Source organism: Prionailurus viverrinus, chromosome A1 (assembly GCF_022837055.1).
Source record: "Prionailurus viverrinus isolate Anna chromosome A1, UM_Priviv_1.0, whole genome shotgun sequence".
Lineage (NCBI taxonomy): Eukaryota > Metazoa > Chordata > Mammalia > Carnivora > Felidae > Prionailurus > Prionailurus viverrinus.
The window spans coordinates 196,898,308-196,914,245 of NC_062561.1; the positions used below are offsets into that span (position 1 = coordinate 196,898,308).

At 51.5% G+C, this 15,938-nt stretch overlaps 2 protein-coding genes across 2 annotated transcripts in view; one reads left to right on the forward strand and one right to left on the reverse strand.

Moving 5' to 3' along the window:
* Positions 1 to 7,553, forward strand: part of CCDC69 (coiled-coil domain containing 69) — a 37,759-nt gene extending 30,206 nt beyond the window's left edge. The window contains exons 9-10 of the mRNA XM_047852688.1: positions 471 to 6,742; positions 6,843 to 7,553. Coding sequence (XP_047708644.1) covers positions 471 to 648 — 178 coding nt within the window. The 3' untranslated portion in view covers positions 649 to 6,742; positions 6,843 to 7,553. The remainder of the gene's footprint in view (positions 1 to 470; positions 6,743 to 6,842) is intronic.
* LOC125164683 (platelet-derived growth factor receptor-like protein) lies at positions 2,531 to 12,771 on the reverse strand. The gene is made up of 7 exons (XM_047857533.1): positions 12,714 to 12,771; positions 6,814 to 7,156; positions 5,892 to 6,043; positions 5,350 to 5,643; positions 4,756 to 4,895; positions 3,030 to 3,206; positions 2,531 to 2,539 (listed from the first exon to the last, which is right to left on the reverse strand). Exons 1-7 carry the CDS (start codon positions 12,769 to 12,771, stop codon positions 2,531 to 2,533), a joined length of 1,173 nt encoding a protein of 390 aa, XP_047713489.1.
* Positions 12,772 to 15,938: the final 3,167 nt, after the last annotated feature.

Below are 15,938 nucleotides of genomic sequence, written 5' to 3' on the forward strand. Positions count from 1 at the left end.
AGGTGACCTAATGAATGAATGAATGTACATGAATGAATGAACTCGTTCGAAAGGCTTAGCAAATGAGAGCCTGCCTCATGGGTCAGACATAATTCATTGAATACTTTACATATGGTCTCACCTAATCGTCATAATTACTCGAAGAGCTGGGTGCTCCTATGATCAGTCCCATTGTACCCATGAGGACGCTGAAATTTGTCAAGAGTCAATAACTTGTCCAAGGTTACACCGCTAACTAGTGGGGCGGATCTGAACCCGGAGCTGTCTGCCTGGGAGGGCCGGGCTCCACTGTCAGCCAATCGAATGAATGGCCTCCTGCACACAGGCAGAGGACAGGACGACAGGGCGGTGGGGGCCCTGGAGCGGGCTGGCGGCCCATCCGAGGAAGGCCTCCCAGAGGAATGGGTTGGTCTGTGCGGCCGCTGTCGGGCTGCTTCCCCCTGGCGACGTCGGCCCATATCCATCCACAGGCAGCTCTCGGAGGACCTGCTTCTCGCCCGCGAGGCCCTGGAGAAGGAGTGCCAGTTGCGGCGACAGCTCCAGCAGGAGAAGGAGGAGCTGCTGTACCGGGTCCTCGGGGCCGACGCCTCCCCCGCCTTCCCTCTGGCCTCAGTCACCCCCACCGAGGTCTCCTTCCTCGCCAGCTAGGACGCAGGGCCAGGACGCCTGTGGTCACAGCGCCCTCTTGAGGATTTACCAGAGAAGACAGCGGGGGCCTCTCGTTCCATGCCCAGGAGGGGCGGAGGGCAGGAGCGAGATGGGCAGCCAGGGTGCGAGCCCAGGGAGCCCTGAGGGCTTGGGCCGTGCAGGATCACCCACCGGGCTTTGAGGCCCCAGAAGCACCTTCCCCTGAGTTGGCCCAGGAAACAAGCAAAGAGGAGTCCTTCCATCCCTCCCAGCTCTCTCCGTCCAAATCAGGGAAGTCCCGAGCTTTTCCCAGGGGCAGCCAGTGCCACTGAGGCCATCTGACGAAGAAGTGACAACCCACTGGTCCTGACTTGTCAGCTCCCCCCTTCCCCGAGATGTTCCCACCTCTGGTCGGGCCCTCCCTCAGCCTCAGGTTACCTCTCCTCTAAAACAGCCAGGGGAACCCAGCGAATGATACTTGAGTCACTACAGTGCCCCATTCTAGGATGGTGCGAGGCTCAGACCAGGGGCTGGGGGACCGGAAAGGAAGTGGCCCGCACCCTGGGAATCAACAGGGAAAGGCGGGCCGCTGGTAAGGGGGTCACTGGAGGCCCTTGGGGCTGGGGCTGGGTATGGTGTGGGGCAGGCGACTGCTCCCGGTCCCGGACTCTTGCTCAGCCCAGGGGTTAAGCCAGAGCAACTCCTCAGCCCTCCTGGTCCCTCAGTCTCAGTGACACCCGGGTACACGCAGAGCTGGGACCTCATCCCCATACCGACAAGGAAACCAAAGTGGGGGGTGGGGCCCCCAAAACAAGGACTAGGACCTCCTCTGTCATCCAGCTCTTCGCGTGTTGTGCTTGTTTTTCTCCCCAGGCTCCGGAAGGATCAGATGTGTGACTTAGTCTTTCTCCTCTGACCTCTACCTGCCCCACTCACTTCCGGTCCCTCTCTTACTCCTCCCTATCTTGACTCCTTCTACCACCCCTAATGCCAGGCGCCAGGACCCCGGAATGTGGCCCTCAGCTTCCCCATCCGTGCAGAGGGGCAGCTAGAGTAACCAACCTCAGCATGCCTGTCCAGCCCAAACCATCCGTGGGTTTACTGTTCTTCTCAGGAAGCTTCAGGTCATCTGGATGCCATCATGATAACCCCTCCCCTGCACAGAGCATTTTAACTCAGTGCTCTCGGCTACACTCCCCTCCTGGTTCTTGAAGCCGGTTCTTATCCCTCTTCAGCAGCAGAGCAAACAGATCACAGGAGCCAGAGGGCCTTGCCTGAGATCCCTCAGCAATAGCCCCAGGCCCCAGGCCAGCAAGGAAGAAAAGACAATCCAGTAGAACGGAGGTTTCCTCCATCATCCCAGATCCCAGACTGCCTTCTTTATTCCCCTGGATATGGTCTGGTCTTTAGCCATGTGTAGTTCTGGGAGTTCAGATGCGACTGTTTCTCCATTTCTCCCCTAGTAGGGCTAGAGGAGTGCTGAGCTGTTTCTCCAGCCATAGGAAAACAAGGTATCTATCTGGGAGCCTTGGGAACAGCTCTGGAGAGAAGTGCACACATAGTTCTTCATGCAACTTTTCCCAAAGCTTGTCTGGGATACACTCATTCATTGCACATTAATAGGCATGACCAAGAAAAGAATCGATGGCCAAGTAATTTGAGAAACTCTAGATTCAGTCCAGTTAAACAGATCTGCAAAGTGCAGGACTTCTCAGAACCTTTAATATGGTAACGTGCACTACAAATTTCCAAGAAGGAAGCAGTGTCCAGCATTTTCTAAACTCCTGCGACCAATTTTCTACCCCAGCCTAAGCACTTCAGGCTGCAGAATGCACTTTAGAGAGCATGGTTTTGAGAGGGGCCGGGCTGGAGAAGGGGCAAGTCATGGGGAGCAGGGTTTCCCTCAAGTAACCTATGGTGGATGCAAGGAGATAAACTGTGGTCATGGTCTCACACTGGGGCAGACAAGCCGTGGAAACAATGGTATTGTGTTTATCTGGCCCCTGTGTTTTCCTGGAACAGGGAGGAGGTGGCTCCTCTCTGAGGACCTTTGCCAGTGGCAGGAATCATTGAGGAGTATGGTCTGGGCTTGGGTGACTCATCAGTGACTCTGTACTCCCTCCTGGACTTCTGGTACCCCACTGGCCCTAGCTTTGCCCAGCCTTGGAGTGGGGCCCGATGTTGGAGTGATGGCTGGCCATTAAAAGAGGTCATGGGTGGGCAGAGTCTCAGGGGTCAGTGCAAAGGCTCTTTCTGCTCTGCAGGGGACAACGGCTTGGCATAACAACACCAAGGTTCACACAGTTACCTACCCCTGTTTCTGCCCGCTGCTCCACACCAGGATGCCTGCAGCCAGGGACAGAGCTAGGAAGGTGAGGGGACACATGAGAGCTTCTGGTTACACGGACGCGGGTGGTGGCAGTCCCCGTGCCCTGAAGGTTGGTAGCCCTGCAGGTGTAGATGCCAGAGTCCCCAGCCCGGGCCTCTTCCACATGCAGGGTACTCCCTGCCTCCTGCTGTACCTGGCCCTCTTGGCGAACGACACTGGCCCACTCGCTGACGTAGGGGGGTCGGCCCAGCTGCAGGGACAAAACATAACTGTCCATTAGCTACCCCAGGTGTCATCTCTGACTTAGGCACCAGCAGGCAAGTAAGAGGTACTGTGTCCCTTCAGGGAAAGGGAGAGTGACTCGCCCAAGGTCACACACATATATCAGAGCACCTGAAAGGCCAGGTTCTTTGTGGGAAATGTGGGCTTCTCAAGTCCCTGGGGAGAAGCTGGGGTCTCCTATCCTACTCAAGGAGACACAGGAAGTGACTTGGCTGGGAGCAGCACCCCGTGATGTGGGTTTTGCGGCACTCTGGTTTTGTGGGGTTGTTAATGGGTGCTGCCTCCCCAGAGAAGGGGAGGTGGGGTTCTATTATGAAAATTGTTTGAGAAACACTGAGTCAAGTAAAATTAAACTGGGGAGACTCCGGCCACTGAGTCTGTCACATGTGCATGTGAGTTTTGAATCTCCGAGGCAGGCGATGGTTATAAGAGGCAGTGTTTTCCTAAAAGCACTTTTTTGGGAGGTTGGGGCTGGACTTTCTGGTATGCTACCATTCCAAGGAACATGTTTGAGGAAATGCTAGCACAGCGAAGCCATGTCTCCCAACCATGAGTGTGTTCTTTACCGCTTGCTGGGTCTCAGTTTCCATTTTTGACAAATGGGAGGATTATCCCCCATTCGTTCCCTTCTAAGGCCTCTGGGGAGCTCACCTTCACCTTGTCTTTGCTGGGTCCAGCCCACCCTCCGAGGCTCATGTCAAATCCCACTCTTCCAGGAAGGCTTTTTAAGAATTCCTGAAGTTTTCAGTGCTGGTGGATCTGCTTTTTGACCCAGGTGCTCTCCAGATGTTTGCGGGCTGTGGGGCTAAGTTCTCTGAGAGGAAGGAACATCACTATCACCTCTCCAACAACCCCTTAGGAAGGTCTGGCCCACGGCAGGTGCCCAGGAGACAGTTGCTAATGTATTTTGTTCATCTCTTATTATACACACACTGGCCACAGGGACTGAGCACTTGCCTCGGCTCTGTTCTCATGAGATTTGGGCCAGTCTGGTCTCAACTCAAATGTCACCTCAGAGAAGACTCCTTGACTCTATCTTAAGGTGCTATCGCATCCGTCCTGTCGTATCCTCAGGGTAGCACTTAGTATTCTCTTGATGACCGTGTTCATTTGCCACTGTAAGCTTGCAGACAGCAGAAGCCATATCTCTTTTCGCTTCATCCTTGTGGTCTCAGCACTTAGCACAGTGTCTGGCCTGTGGTGGGTGCTCAGTAATTATTGGATAAATTAACAAAGGAACGAATTTTATACAGTAGCCTGAGAAGTAGCTCTATTTAACAAATGAGGAAACTGTAGCCCAGGAAAGGGAAGTTACTTGCCCAAGGTCACACAGAGAAGCAGTGTCAGGTTCCTCTGAATCTCAATCAAGCAGTGGTTCCACTCTGTCATGATCGCTCCTGATCCTCCTCCTAATTCCTCACCCGCATGCTCCTGCCCAACACACCATCAGCGCGCGCACACATATGCACACACACACACACACACACACACACAGCCTCCTCTTACCCTCGGCTTACCTTCTGCCCTGGATATTCCCAGGTAAAGTCCACAGCAATGTCTGGCTCACCCAGAGCCGTGCAGGTCACACTGAAGTTCTCTCCCAGTTGGACTGATGTTGCTGAAGCTTGGATGGTGGGTTTGGGGGAGGATGACGGGTCTGCCATGGAGAAGATGGGAGAGAAATGGGAACAAACATGTTGAACTGATTGTTGGAACCATTGAATGAAATGAATGGGTGGAATGAGTAAGGTCCCAGAGGGGAATGGCTGGGGTGCTTGAATTGATAGGGGATGGGTAGATGATGGAACCGGTGATCTAATGGAGGACGGATGAATGGAATGGTTGGCTTGAGGGCAGATGGATGGATGGAATAGTGTGACATGATTGAGAATGAGTGGATGGACAGAAAGCCTGCACTGATGCAGTGTCGATCAGTGGCTGGCTGACTGGCTGCCTGTCTGGACAAGATGGTTGACTACGTGGGGTGTTCTTGAAAGCTGGTTGGTTGTTCAGCATTCCGTGATCCACAGAACTCAAATCTGAAGTCCCTAAGAGGTATCTCTCCCCATATCCTCCCTCGCCCCGCCCACCCCAGCCCTAGGCCCACGCACACTTGATGTAGATCAGCATGTACTTGGTAGAGATTTGTCTCAAGCCACCCAGGCTCGCCAAGCAGAAGAGGGCTCCAGCCAAGGAAGCTCGGGGCCGGTGGATGGTGAAGCCCTTCTTCACATCAAAGGAGATGTCTATCCCATCCACTGGGACTTCCTCCGGGGGGAACTCCCGATGCAGTGTCACGTGGGCCAGAGGGTTGGTCACCTGGCAGGGAAGCAGGACTGGTTGATGGCTGTGCAACTGCACCACCTTATAATAATCCTCGGTGGGGACAAAGAGTTCCTCTGGGTCTGGGAAGGAAGGAGGGAGAGAGACGAATGAGCTTGGCACAGATTAGTTGTTTCCTGATGCTCTACCACCGCCCATGAATATGAGGTCCGTCTCGGGGACTTCAAATCCCTCTTTCCCTGCCCATTCCTGCCCTGGGGTGCTTTTTCCTCTCTGGTAAGGGCTTCTAAGACTGACAGCTGAAGATCAGCCTGCTAGTTCCAGCTTTGTCATTTTGACTGACGTTCTTGGAGACCTGACTCCGGGGCACCTGTGAAGAAGATGAAGGTCTTTCCCTGGCGGGCCTCGCCTTCTGCGCCCTCGCCATCCTGGCAGTACTGAGCCCAGCAGCTGTATTCCCCCGTGTCCGCGCCCGTGGAGTTGACCAGCTGCAGCTGGCTGTGATGGCTGAAGTGCTTGATTCTGAAAGACAGGTGTGGGGCTTGGCCAGGGTGAGGCAGGCAGGAGACGGGGATGGCCTGGGACACCTAGCGAGCAGCGTGGAGTCATCTGAGAGTCCCCCTCCCCAGCTTTCATCACATGGCCCACTCAGTCTTCTCCCTTCCCCACTTAGGCTGTAAGGGTTTGCTGATTGCTCGCCTGTCTCTCTGGCCTCATGCACATCTTCTGATTGTCCATCTACCCCTCACAGACCTTGTCCTTACATCGCAAATGGCATCGCAAACGGCATCCCCCAAACTCCTTTGTTGTCCTTGGCTCCTTCCCTGTGTCTCGCTCTTCAGGCCAGTAAATGCCCTCTAAGCGACTCTACCCCCTAAAGGAGGCAGGGTTCCAGGAAATCTCACCCTAAGAGGCTGAATTGAGAAAAGGCGGACAAATCTCCTGAACCCTTTTATGTCCCAGCCTCTGCCTGATTTTCTTCTGGACCTGGGGTGAGCGATGCTGGTGGGGTCAACTCTGCCTTCATTTCTGCCTCCCCTATGACGGCGTCCCTGACATAAGGGCATCTCAGCCCAACATTCCGGCACAGATAGGTCAGACAGCCTGTCCCCCGTACTACTGCCACCTTTCTCCCTGCAGGCACCATTTGCTGCCCCCAGAATTGACATCCCGGATTGTGGGAAGCCATGGCTCTCATTCTGTTAAACCGCTCCGCAACTGGTGGGTCTCGTGAGCCCATCTCACTGTTTCTTTCAGATGCCTGTAGTCAGAGGAGCTAGTCCATCGCATACCTCAGGCGTTCCTTGCCCTCCTCTTCCAGGTATACAGGCACCCTCCAGTGGACCACCTTGCCCTGGCAGCGAAGCTCCAGGGGATCCCCAGCCCACAGGCTGAGAGAGTCCCCCACCTTCTGGAAGCGGCCTCTCCCTAACACCAGGGTCAGAATGGAGGAGGCTGGGAGGCTTGGAGCTGCAGCCTCTGTGGGAGTCTTCATCTGCAGGGTCTTCTGGCTGAGGTCTGCTTTGGGTTTTTTCCCACCTGGGGCTCCTGGGGGCTTCACGTCTCCAGGGCTGGCTGCTTTGAAGGCTCTCTTTTTCTGAGCCTTGGGAGTTCTGCCATGTTCCTGGATTTCAGCTGTGGAGAGACAGGGTGGGTTTGGGGTCACCAGCCTTCACTGTTCATCGCAAATGGGGTCCTCTCCTCACCCCAGCAGTTGATAGAACCTCAGAGCTCTGTTACCCTTTATGCTTATTACTACTACAAAGGTAATCCTCACTCTATGATAAAATACAGACAAACCTGAGAAACAGGGTTAAATTTGCCCCAAAACTTACCATCCAGAGATAACCACCATGAGTATTTAAAGCATATTTTTCCAATTTTCCGTTTTTAATGCACGTATTTTGAAGAAATGGTCAAAAAATAAAATGGAACAGGATAACACATATTTTTAATAACCTACATTTTCACTTAGTAATATGTTGTGATTATCATTCCATGTCAATAAACATGTATACTAAAATATTCCAAACAATTTGCTTGGTATTTCATGGTAGGGATGTATGATGACTCATTTCTTCATTGTTGGGCATTTGGGGTTTTCTGCATTCTCAGCCAAAATAGTTCTGCAATAATCATCTTACACACCTTTGATCAGATTGCTTCCTTAGAATGAGTTCCTTCGAAATGGAACTGCGGGGAGTGGGGGAGCCATGGAGAGGAACTCACACACTTTCTTATCTAAGTGGCCACCAATATTTCAAACCCTTCTAGAGCATGCTCCAAAAGAGGTCACTTAATCTGCACTTAGGTACGTCTACTGATGGGGAGCTCAGTAGTTAGCATTATTAAATAATAAATAAATAAATGCAGTCTGGCATCTAAAAACAAAGATTCCCTAGGGAGTTATGTAGGCCACTCCAGAGCTACCACTGATGGTGCCTGCAGTGTTTCTGGGATAGCACCTGTCCCTGTCTATATATATTTTTTTTATTTCATCCTCTTAATGAATGCAAAGTATTATTCTCATTTTACAGATGAGGGCTTTGGGGCTCACAGAAGCTCACTTTCCCCTGGCACTGTGCCAAGGAGTGGAAGACCTGTAACTCTGACCCAGGTCAGTCTGGCTCCAGAACCCATGGTAGCTTCACCGGCAGCATATCTTTTTAAAAAAAAAAAAATTTTAATATGAAATTTATTGTCAAATTGGTTTCCATACAGCACCCAGTGCTCATCCCAACAGGTGCCCTCCTCAATGCCCATCACCCACTTTCCCCTCCCTCCCACTCCCCCTTAACATTTATTTATTATTGAGAGACAGAGAGAGACAGAGCATGAGCAGGGGAGGGGCAGAGAGAGGGGGAGACACAGAATCTGAAGCAGATTCCAGGCTCTGAGCTGTCCGACGCGGGGCGCGAACTCACACACCGCGAGACCATGACCTGAGCTGAAATCGAACGAACGCTTGACCGACTGAGCCACCCAGGCACCCCTGGCAGCATACCTTAGGGCTGAATGGCTGTCCCTGCTAAAAAGACCTTTCAGACCCACTATCTTCAGCTCTTACCACTGATCCATCTTTTCTTCCCTGTGGAAGAGGAAGCAGTCATGTCCTGTGCCTGCCTACTACCCCAGCGCCCAACTGTCTCTTCACACAGAGAGGGCTGTGCAATTCGTACCAAGTTCTGAGGCTCTTTACTCTCCGTCCTGATAGTTCCCAGACACAATCTCTCATCGTGCCCACTGCTGTCACCACGCCGTCCAAATCCTGGTCAGATCTCATCTAGTCTGCTGATGTAGGAACCCAACCGGTCTTCTTGCTTCCAGTCTGACACACATCACACACCTCTTCTTAAACCATCACGGTCAGGGGCGCCTGGGCGGCTCAGCCGGGTAAGCGTCCAACTCTTGATTTCCGCTCAGGTCATGATCCCACAGTTTGTGAGTTTGAGCCCCGCGTCAGGCTCTGTGCTGACAGTTCAGAGCCTACTTACCCGCTTGTGCTCTCTCGCTCTCTCTCTCTTTTTCTCAAAATAAATAAATAAACTTAAAAAACCTCCCACATGATGGGTTATTTCACCAGTTCCAAAAGCCTCAGGCTACCCCATCCATCATGGGGGAGCAGGGGACAGGGGCAAGTGGTGGATATAATGTTTGGACAGCAGCAACAGAAAAGATCCCAGTGGAGTTTAGCAATTTTTTTTTTTTAATGGCCCCAAACCACCATCATCAACACACACAGGTACCAATGGGTAAAAACAAGGCAAGATAAAGAAAGAAACCAAACCACCACGTTTAAACCTGAGTCCTCTGTTTTTCACAACTGTTAAGAAAAAACTACACATTTCTTGTGTGTGTGTCATTTACGCTCACACGACTTCTGACACCAGATTGGGGGAGGGGGTTTCCACACCAAGCAGTTCTCCGAGACACCATCTGGGTATTGCACAACTTAAGTCAGGTCTAACACTATTTGCCTGGAAAGAGCATCAGACCCCCCAGCTTAAGGTCCCCAAGACTGCCCTTCCCCCCACTTCAGATGCCAATCTCAAGTCCCAGGTTGTCACTTGTACTTCTGACCGACTGGCTATAAATTGGGGTTCCCATGACCCCCCAACTTGGGCTCAATAATTCACTAGCGTAGCTTACAGAACTCAGGGGAACACTTATGTTTACTGGTTTATTATACAAGGGGATGACAAAGGGTAGAGATGAACATCCAGGTGGAAGGGGTTTGTAGGACAAGGGGTGCGGGAGGAGGCGTGGAGCTTCCATGGCCCCTCCCAGTGCACCAGTCTCCTAGAACCTCCACGTGTTCAGCAACCCGGAGGCTCTCCAAACCCCACCCTTTGGGGGTTTTTATGGAGGCTTCATCACAGAGGCACGATCCATCATCACCTCAGTTTCCAGACCCTCTCTCTCCCCCTTCTGGGGGATGCGAGGTGGCCCTGAAAGTTCCAAGCTGCTATTCATGGCTAGATCTTTCTGGTGTCCAGCCCCCACCCTGAAGCTCTCCAGGAGTCCACCGGCAGTCACCTCATTAGAACAAAAGCCACTCCTATCACCCAGGAAATTCCAACAGATTTAGGAACTCTGTGTCAGGAACCAGGGTCAAGGGCAAATATTAGAACAAAACATGTTCCTAGTGTTCTTACCACTTAGGAAATTGCAAAGGTTTTAGGAGCCCTGTGCCAGGAACTAGGGGCGGAGATCAATATATTTATTTTCTATTATTTCACAACGATGTAAAAGGCCTCCCTGGTGGGGACATATATCCTGGGGGCCTTGCCTGGCCCTGGAGGGATAGGGTACTGCAATGGTTTGGGGAAGTTGTGCTAGTTTGGCAGTAGGTTTATTCTGAATTTCTTACACGGGAGAGCACTTAGTTCACAGACAATTTTTCCAAGTCACTGTCTGGTTTAATCCTTGCTATAGCCCAAAAAGTGTCCCCAGCAAGCATTATCATCCCCTTTTTACAGGTTGAGAAACTAAGCCTCAGAGAGAACAGCTAGGCTCAGTATATTAATGAGGTGACCTAGAACACTGCAGTCTGGCATCTAAAACAAAGATTCTCTAAGGAGTTATCTAGGCCACTCCAGACAAGGGGTGGGGAGCCTAGGTGAGTTCATAGAAGATGGACTTTAGAGCCAGTGGTTTAGAGCTAGGCTTTGAATCTTTGCTCTACTACAAGCTAGCTGTGTGACCTTAGCCAAGTCATATAATTTCTCTGAGCCCCATTTTCTTCATTTAGGAAATGGGAACAAAAACACCTGCCTTGCAGGACTGTTATCATATTAAATGAGATAATATATGTGAAACACTGAGTGCAGTGCCTGGCTTATAACAGAAGCTCAATAAATTGCTGTTGTCAAGAATAGTGTATCATTTCCTATTGTCCCTGTAACAAATTACCACAGGCTTAGTAGTTTAAAACAGCACAAATTTAGGGGCACCTGGGTGGCCTCAGACTGGGTGGCCTCAGTTGGTTAAGCCTCAGACTTCAGCTCAGATCATGATCTCATGGTTTGTGAGTTCGAGCCCTGCATCGGGCGGTCTGCTGTTAGCACAGAACCCACTTCGGATCCTCTGTCTGTCTGTCTGTCTGTCTCTCTCCTAGCCTGATCTCTGTCTCTCAAAAATAAATAAACATTTTTTAAAAACCCCATTAATTTATCAATCGTCTTACGATTCTGAAGGTCAGAAGTCTAAAGTGGGTCTCGCTGGCTAAAATCAAGGTGTCTGCAGGATGCAGTCCTGCAGACTCTTAGAAAATCTGTTTCCTTGCCTTTTCTGGCTTCTAGAGGCTGCCCAGATTCCTTGGCTTATTGGCCCCATTTATCCATCTTCAAAGCCAGCACTATTGGATGGAATCATCCTCGAGCCAGCACCTCCGTGGCCCTGCCTCTTCCTCTGAGTCCCTCCTGTAGTTTCAAGGAGGCTTTTTTTAAATTTTTTTTTAGTGTTTATTTATTTTTGAGACAGAGAGAGACACAGCATGAGCAGGGAAGGGGCAGAGAGAGAGGGAGACACAGAATGTGAAGCAGGCTCCAGGCTCTGAGCTGTCAGCACAGAGCCCGACGCGGGGCTCAAACTCACGAACTGTGAGATCATGACCTGAGCCGAAGTCAGACGCTTAACCGACTGAGCCACCCAGGCGCCCCTTGGGATTACATTGGGCCACCTGAATGAATGTATAATCAGGACCACTTCCCTACGTTAAGGTCAATTGATTCGCAACCTTGATTCCATTTCCAGCCTTAATGCCTCTTTGCCTTGTAAGGTTCTGGAGATAAGGACGGAGACATCTCAGACATCTCAGGAGGCTGTTTTTCTGCCTACCACAAATAGTAAACTTTTTCAAATGCAAATGTAAAGCCAAGGCTTTCAAAGCCAGACTTCCATAGATAGAGTCCTTCCAGGAAGCAGAAGCAAGCCAATCAGAGGGCAGGATAAGAGAGGGTGTGGGGTACCTGCTGGTTCTCTGATCTCCCTCATTGATAGGCTGTCGTTAGAGCAGCCGGCTGGAGGTATCTCTGGGTTCTGTGTCTGGCATCCTATTTGATCTGGATGATCTGGAGTTGAAATCCAACCATGGGCTGGGTTAGAGTGCCCCCCACCAGCTGGGGCTGTGCTGGCAGAATCAGGGCCCCAAAGGACCTCCAGGAGGGTGCTGCAAACACATCTTCCTCAGGAGAGGCTCCACCTCCCAGCATGAGCACCGCTGGGCTGTGGGGGAAGCAGCTCTCTGGGAGCCATCTAGACATCCTTAGCTTTGCAGCTTCTGGGTTTGCCAAGCCAACAAGTCACCCAGGAAAAGTCGTGAAGATGTCAAGTCTCATCTCGGGACCTGGGGGTGATGACAACGATCTGAGCTGAGAAGTAGCGGGCACCCGGGAGCTGTGCAGATTGTTTCCCGTACCTTAGGTCATGTAACACCCAGGGGTGTGGAAGGGGTTTGCAAGATCACGCAGTCCATCCTTGTCGTTGTGCAGATGGGGGAGCTGAGCTCAGAGAGGAGACCCTGCCGAGGCGGCACAGACAGCCCATGGATAAGCTGAGCTTAGGGGTTCCAGTGCTCACTGTCCCCGTCCCCACCATGCTGTGAATAGGGTACTCCTGGGAAAGGCAGAGACAAGGAGGGGGGGTCTCAGGACCCATGGGGAATAAAAAGATTCGAGATTGATGTCCATACCTGAAATGACACAGATGAGCAGGCACCAGGACAGCCAGCAGCAGGCTCGGGGGACCATTGTGCAGAGAACCAGAGCCAAGGTGATGTGGCACAGAGACTGCAGGGGAGAGACTGCCGGGCCATGTGAGCAGGGAAGTGGCCAGGGACGAGGGATGGGGGCGGGGGGGGGGGGGGGGGGGCGGGGGGAGAAGCGAGGGGGCCTGATTTCAATGGTAAATCAAAGTCCTGGCTTCTCTAGGACTCCAAACAAAATTCCTTTCTCTGGGTTCCCCCCGCCAAGGTGAATGGAGCTATTCAGAGCCCTGCTCAGGAAAAAAACAATTGTGCAGCCAGGAGGGGAGTGTCCTCAAGGGCAGACGGGGAGAGCTGGGAGGCAGCCGGAGGGGCCGCTGAAGGTCACAGAAGGGTCATGACAGGGCCTGAAGGACAGGACTACTTGAGGACACAGCAGGTGAGTGTGGCAAGGAGGGGGTGAGGCCTGAACCAGACCTAAAGCAGGGGCTTGCACGGCCAAAGCCGTGGGCTGCAGCCCACTTCTCCACAGCCCTGAGCAAAGAATGGCTTCACATTGAAAAAAATATACATATGGAACCCTTCACGAGTCCCAGTTTCAAGTGTACACGCAACCAAAGTAGGCACTTCTCATTTTTAAATGGCTAAAAATCCATATTTGGCGATACACAAAAATGATGTAAAAGTCAAATTTCAGTGTCCATGAATCAAGCAGTATTGGAAAACGGCCACACTCACTCCGGTACGTACTGTCTGAGGCTGCTTTTACACCACCACCCAGCTGTGTACAGAGACGCGTGGCCCACAGAGCCCAAAATATTTACCGTCTGGCCCGTTGCAGAAAACGTTGGTCAACTCTTGCTCTAAAGGTTGGTATTTATAAAAAATAATTTTCTGGGGGCGCCTGGATGGCTTAGTCGGTTATGCGTCTGACTTCGGCTCAGGTCATGATCTCACGGTCCGTGGGTTCGAGCCCCACGTCGGGCTCTGTGCTGACAGTTCAGAGCCTGGAGCCTGCTTCAGATTCTGTGTCTCCCTCTCTCTCTGCCCCTCCCTGGCTCGCACTCTGCCTCTCTCTCTCTCTCTCTCTCAAAAATAAATAAACATTAAAAAAATAATTTTCTGAACTAAAAAGATGTAAATAAGATTCATTCTCAAAAAATATTCCACGTGACGCTTAAGTTCCCTTTGACCCTCCTTCCCACTCCTCCCCCCCACCCCCCCACCCCCCCAACCCCGCTTTCCTCAGGGGTTACCGCCTGGGTGTGTGTTCTAGATCTTTTTCTGCATTGACATAAGCATATGTGTATCCACAGGGAAACGAAGGATTGTTTTGTGAATTTGTTTTTCTGTAGATGGTTTTACACCGCAAATAGTTTTCTTAAACTTGCTTTTTTCTGAACTCAACAATGTTCCGTGGCCCCCTATATGGACCTACCTTTATACTTTTTAAAGCGCTACATAATATTCTATGGCTTGGCTCTCCTGTTTATTATTCCCTTAGGAGAGGACAGGTAACCTGGTTCCATTTTTGCTATTGGAAACAATGCTACAAAGAGCAAGAACTAGCACTTCAAGCCTCAAATAGCTACATTTCCTTGAAGAAAATGCTTGTTAAATTAAAGAATGGTGGGGCGCCTGGGTGGCTCAGTCCGTTGAGCAGCCGACTTCAGCTCAGGTCATGATCTCACGGTCCATGAGTTCGAGCCCCGCGTCGGGCTCTGTGTGACAGCTCAGAGCCTGGAGCCTGTTTCGGATTCTGTGTCTCCCTCTCTCTGACCTTCCCCCGTTCATGCTTTGTCTCTCTCTGTCTCAAAAATAAATAAACGTTAAAAAAAAAAAAATGAAAGAATGGTATGCGACGCAGGCACGTGACTGGATGTACTCTCACTCATCCATGTTTGTGACTAAGTAAACACCACCAGGCAAGTCCCTCTAAATGTAGGCGTAAGCCTCTTGCTGAAGTTTTGTGTACCTGCTAATTACTGGTTGTAAGCAGGTGGAAAGCCTCCTGGCTTCTGGTTGAAACAGGATTCCCTCTGTACAAACTCAATGGGCATTCTTGGAAGGTAGTGTGATGGGTGGGAAGCAGCAGAGAATGGAGAGCCCGGGCGCCTGGGGCCCCATTCTCACCTTGCCACTTGCTGTATGACCTTGATCAGCCTCTTCTCTTTGGGCCTCAGTTTCCCCATCCGTTTAAGGAAGGTGTTGGACACTTAGAGCTCTGGCCTCGCAGAGCCTTAACCTCCTCTTTTCAGTGACCGAGTCCTTCAAGGAGTGGAAGGGCTCTGAGAAGTGATGGTGTAGCTTCCAGCCACATGGGCAGAGTGCTCTCAAGGGAGGTGCTGGGAGCAGGGCAGGGCCCCACCACTTTGAACCCAAGTTCTCACTGATTGTTCCCCAGGGGAGAGATTTCACAGAGTGTCCGTGCAGCCCAACCCAAGGCCCTAGAGAATGCCCATGGCGGACTGGAACCCAACGTCCTGGGTTTGGACTGCTGGCTACCAGACGCTCTTGGAGCACCCCGTTCCCCTCTGTTCCACAGCACTTAACACAGGTTGTTATTTATCGGAATCTGTGTGATTGCGTCATGAATGTCTGGCTCCCACTCTGTAGGGCGTGAGCTCTGTGAAAGCTGGGACCAGGTCTGTATTGCTCAGCCCTTATCCCAGTCCCCTAGCACAGTGCCTGGTACTTTGTGGGCACTGGACAAACACCTGCTGAATGAATAAATGAGCTGCTCCAGCCTGGTTTCAGAAGCAGAGACAGCCTTCTCTTTAACCCAAGGGCCCAAATGGGCAAATAAGGAGGAGTGGGGAGCAGAGGGGGCGCTGTGCAAACATGCCAGACAACATCACAGAATTAGAAAGGCCATTCCCTTCCTGGGTGTCAGCCCACAGGTGGGCTGGGGATGGGAGGTGGGGAGACTCTGGAGTAGTAGGCCTTGGGGAATTGGTACTCACAGAAGCTCTGAACTGCAGAATTTATTCATTCATTCATCTGTTTCATCCATCAAATATTTACTGAGAATCTACTTTACCAAGCAATGGAGACAGATATTAGCCCAAATCACACAAATAATGATCTAACCACCAGTTAGGACAGTGTTGTGATGGGAAAGTAGGATCCTAGGAGAGATAATGGGGAGGGGTGTATAAAGTGCACTGGAGGGGGTGCCTGGGTGGTTCAGTTGGCTGAACCTTGACTGTGCAT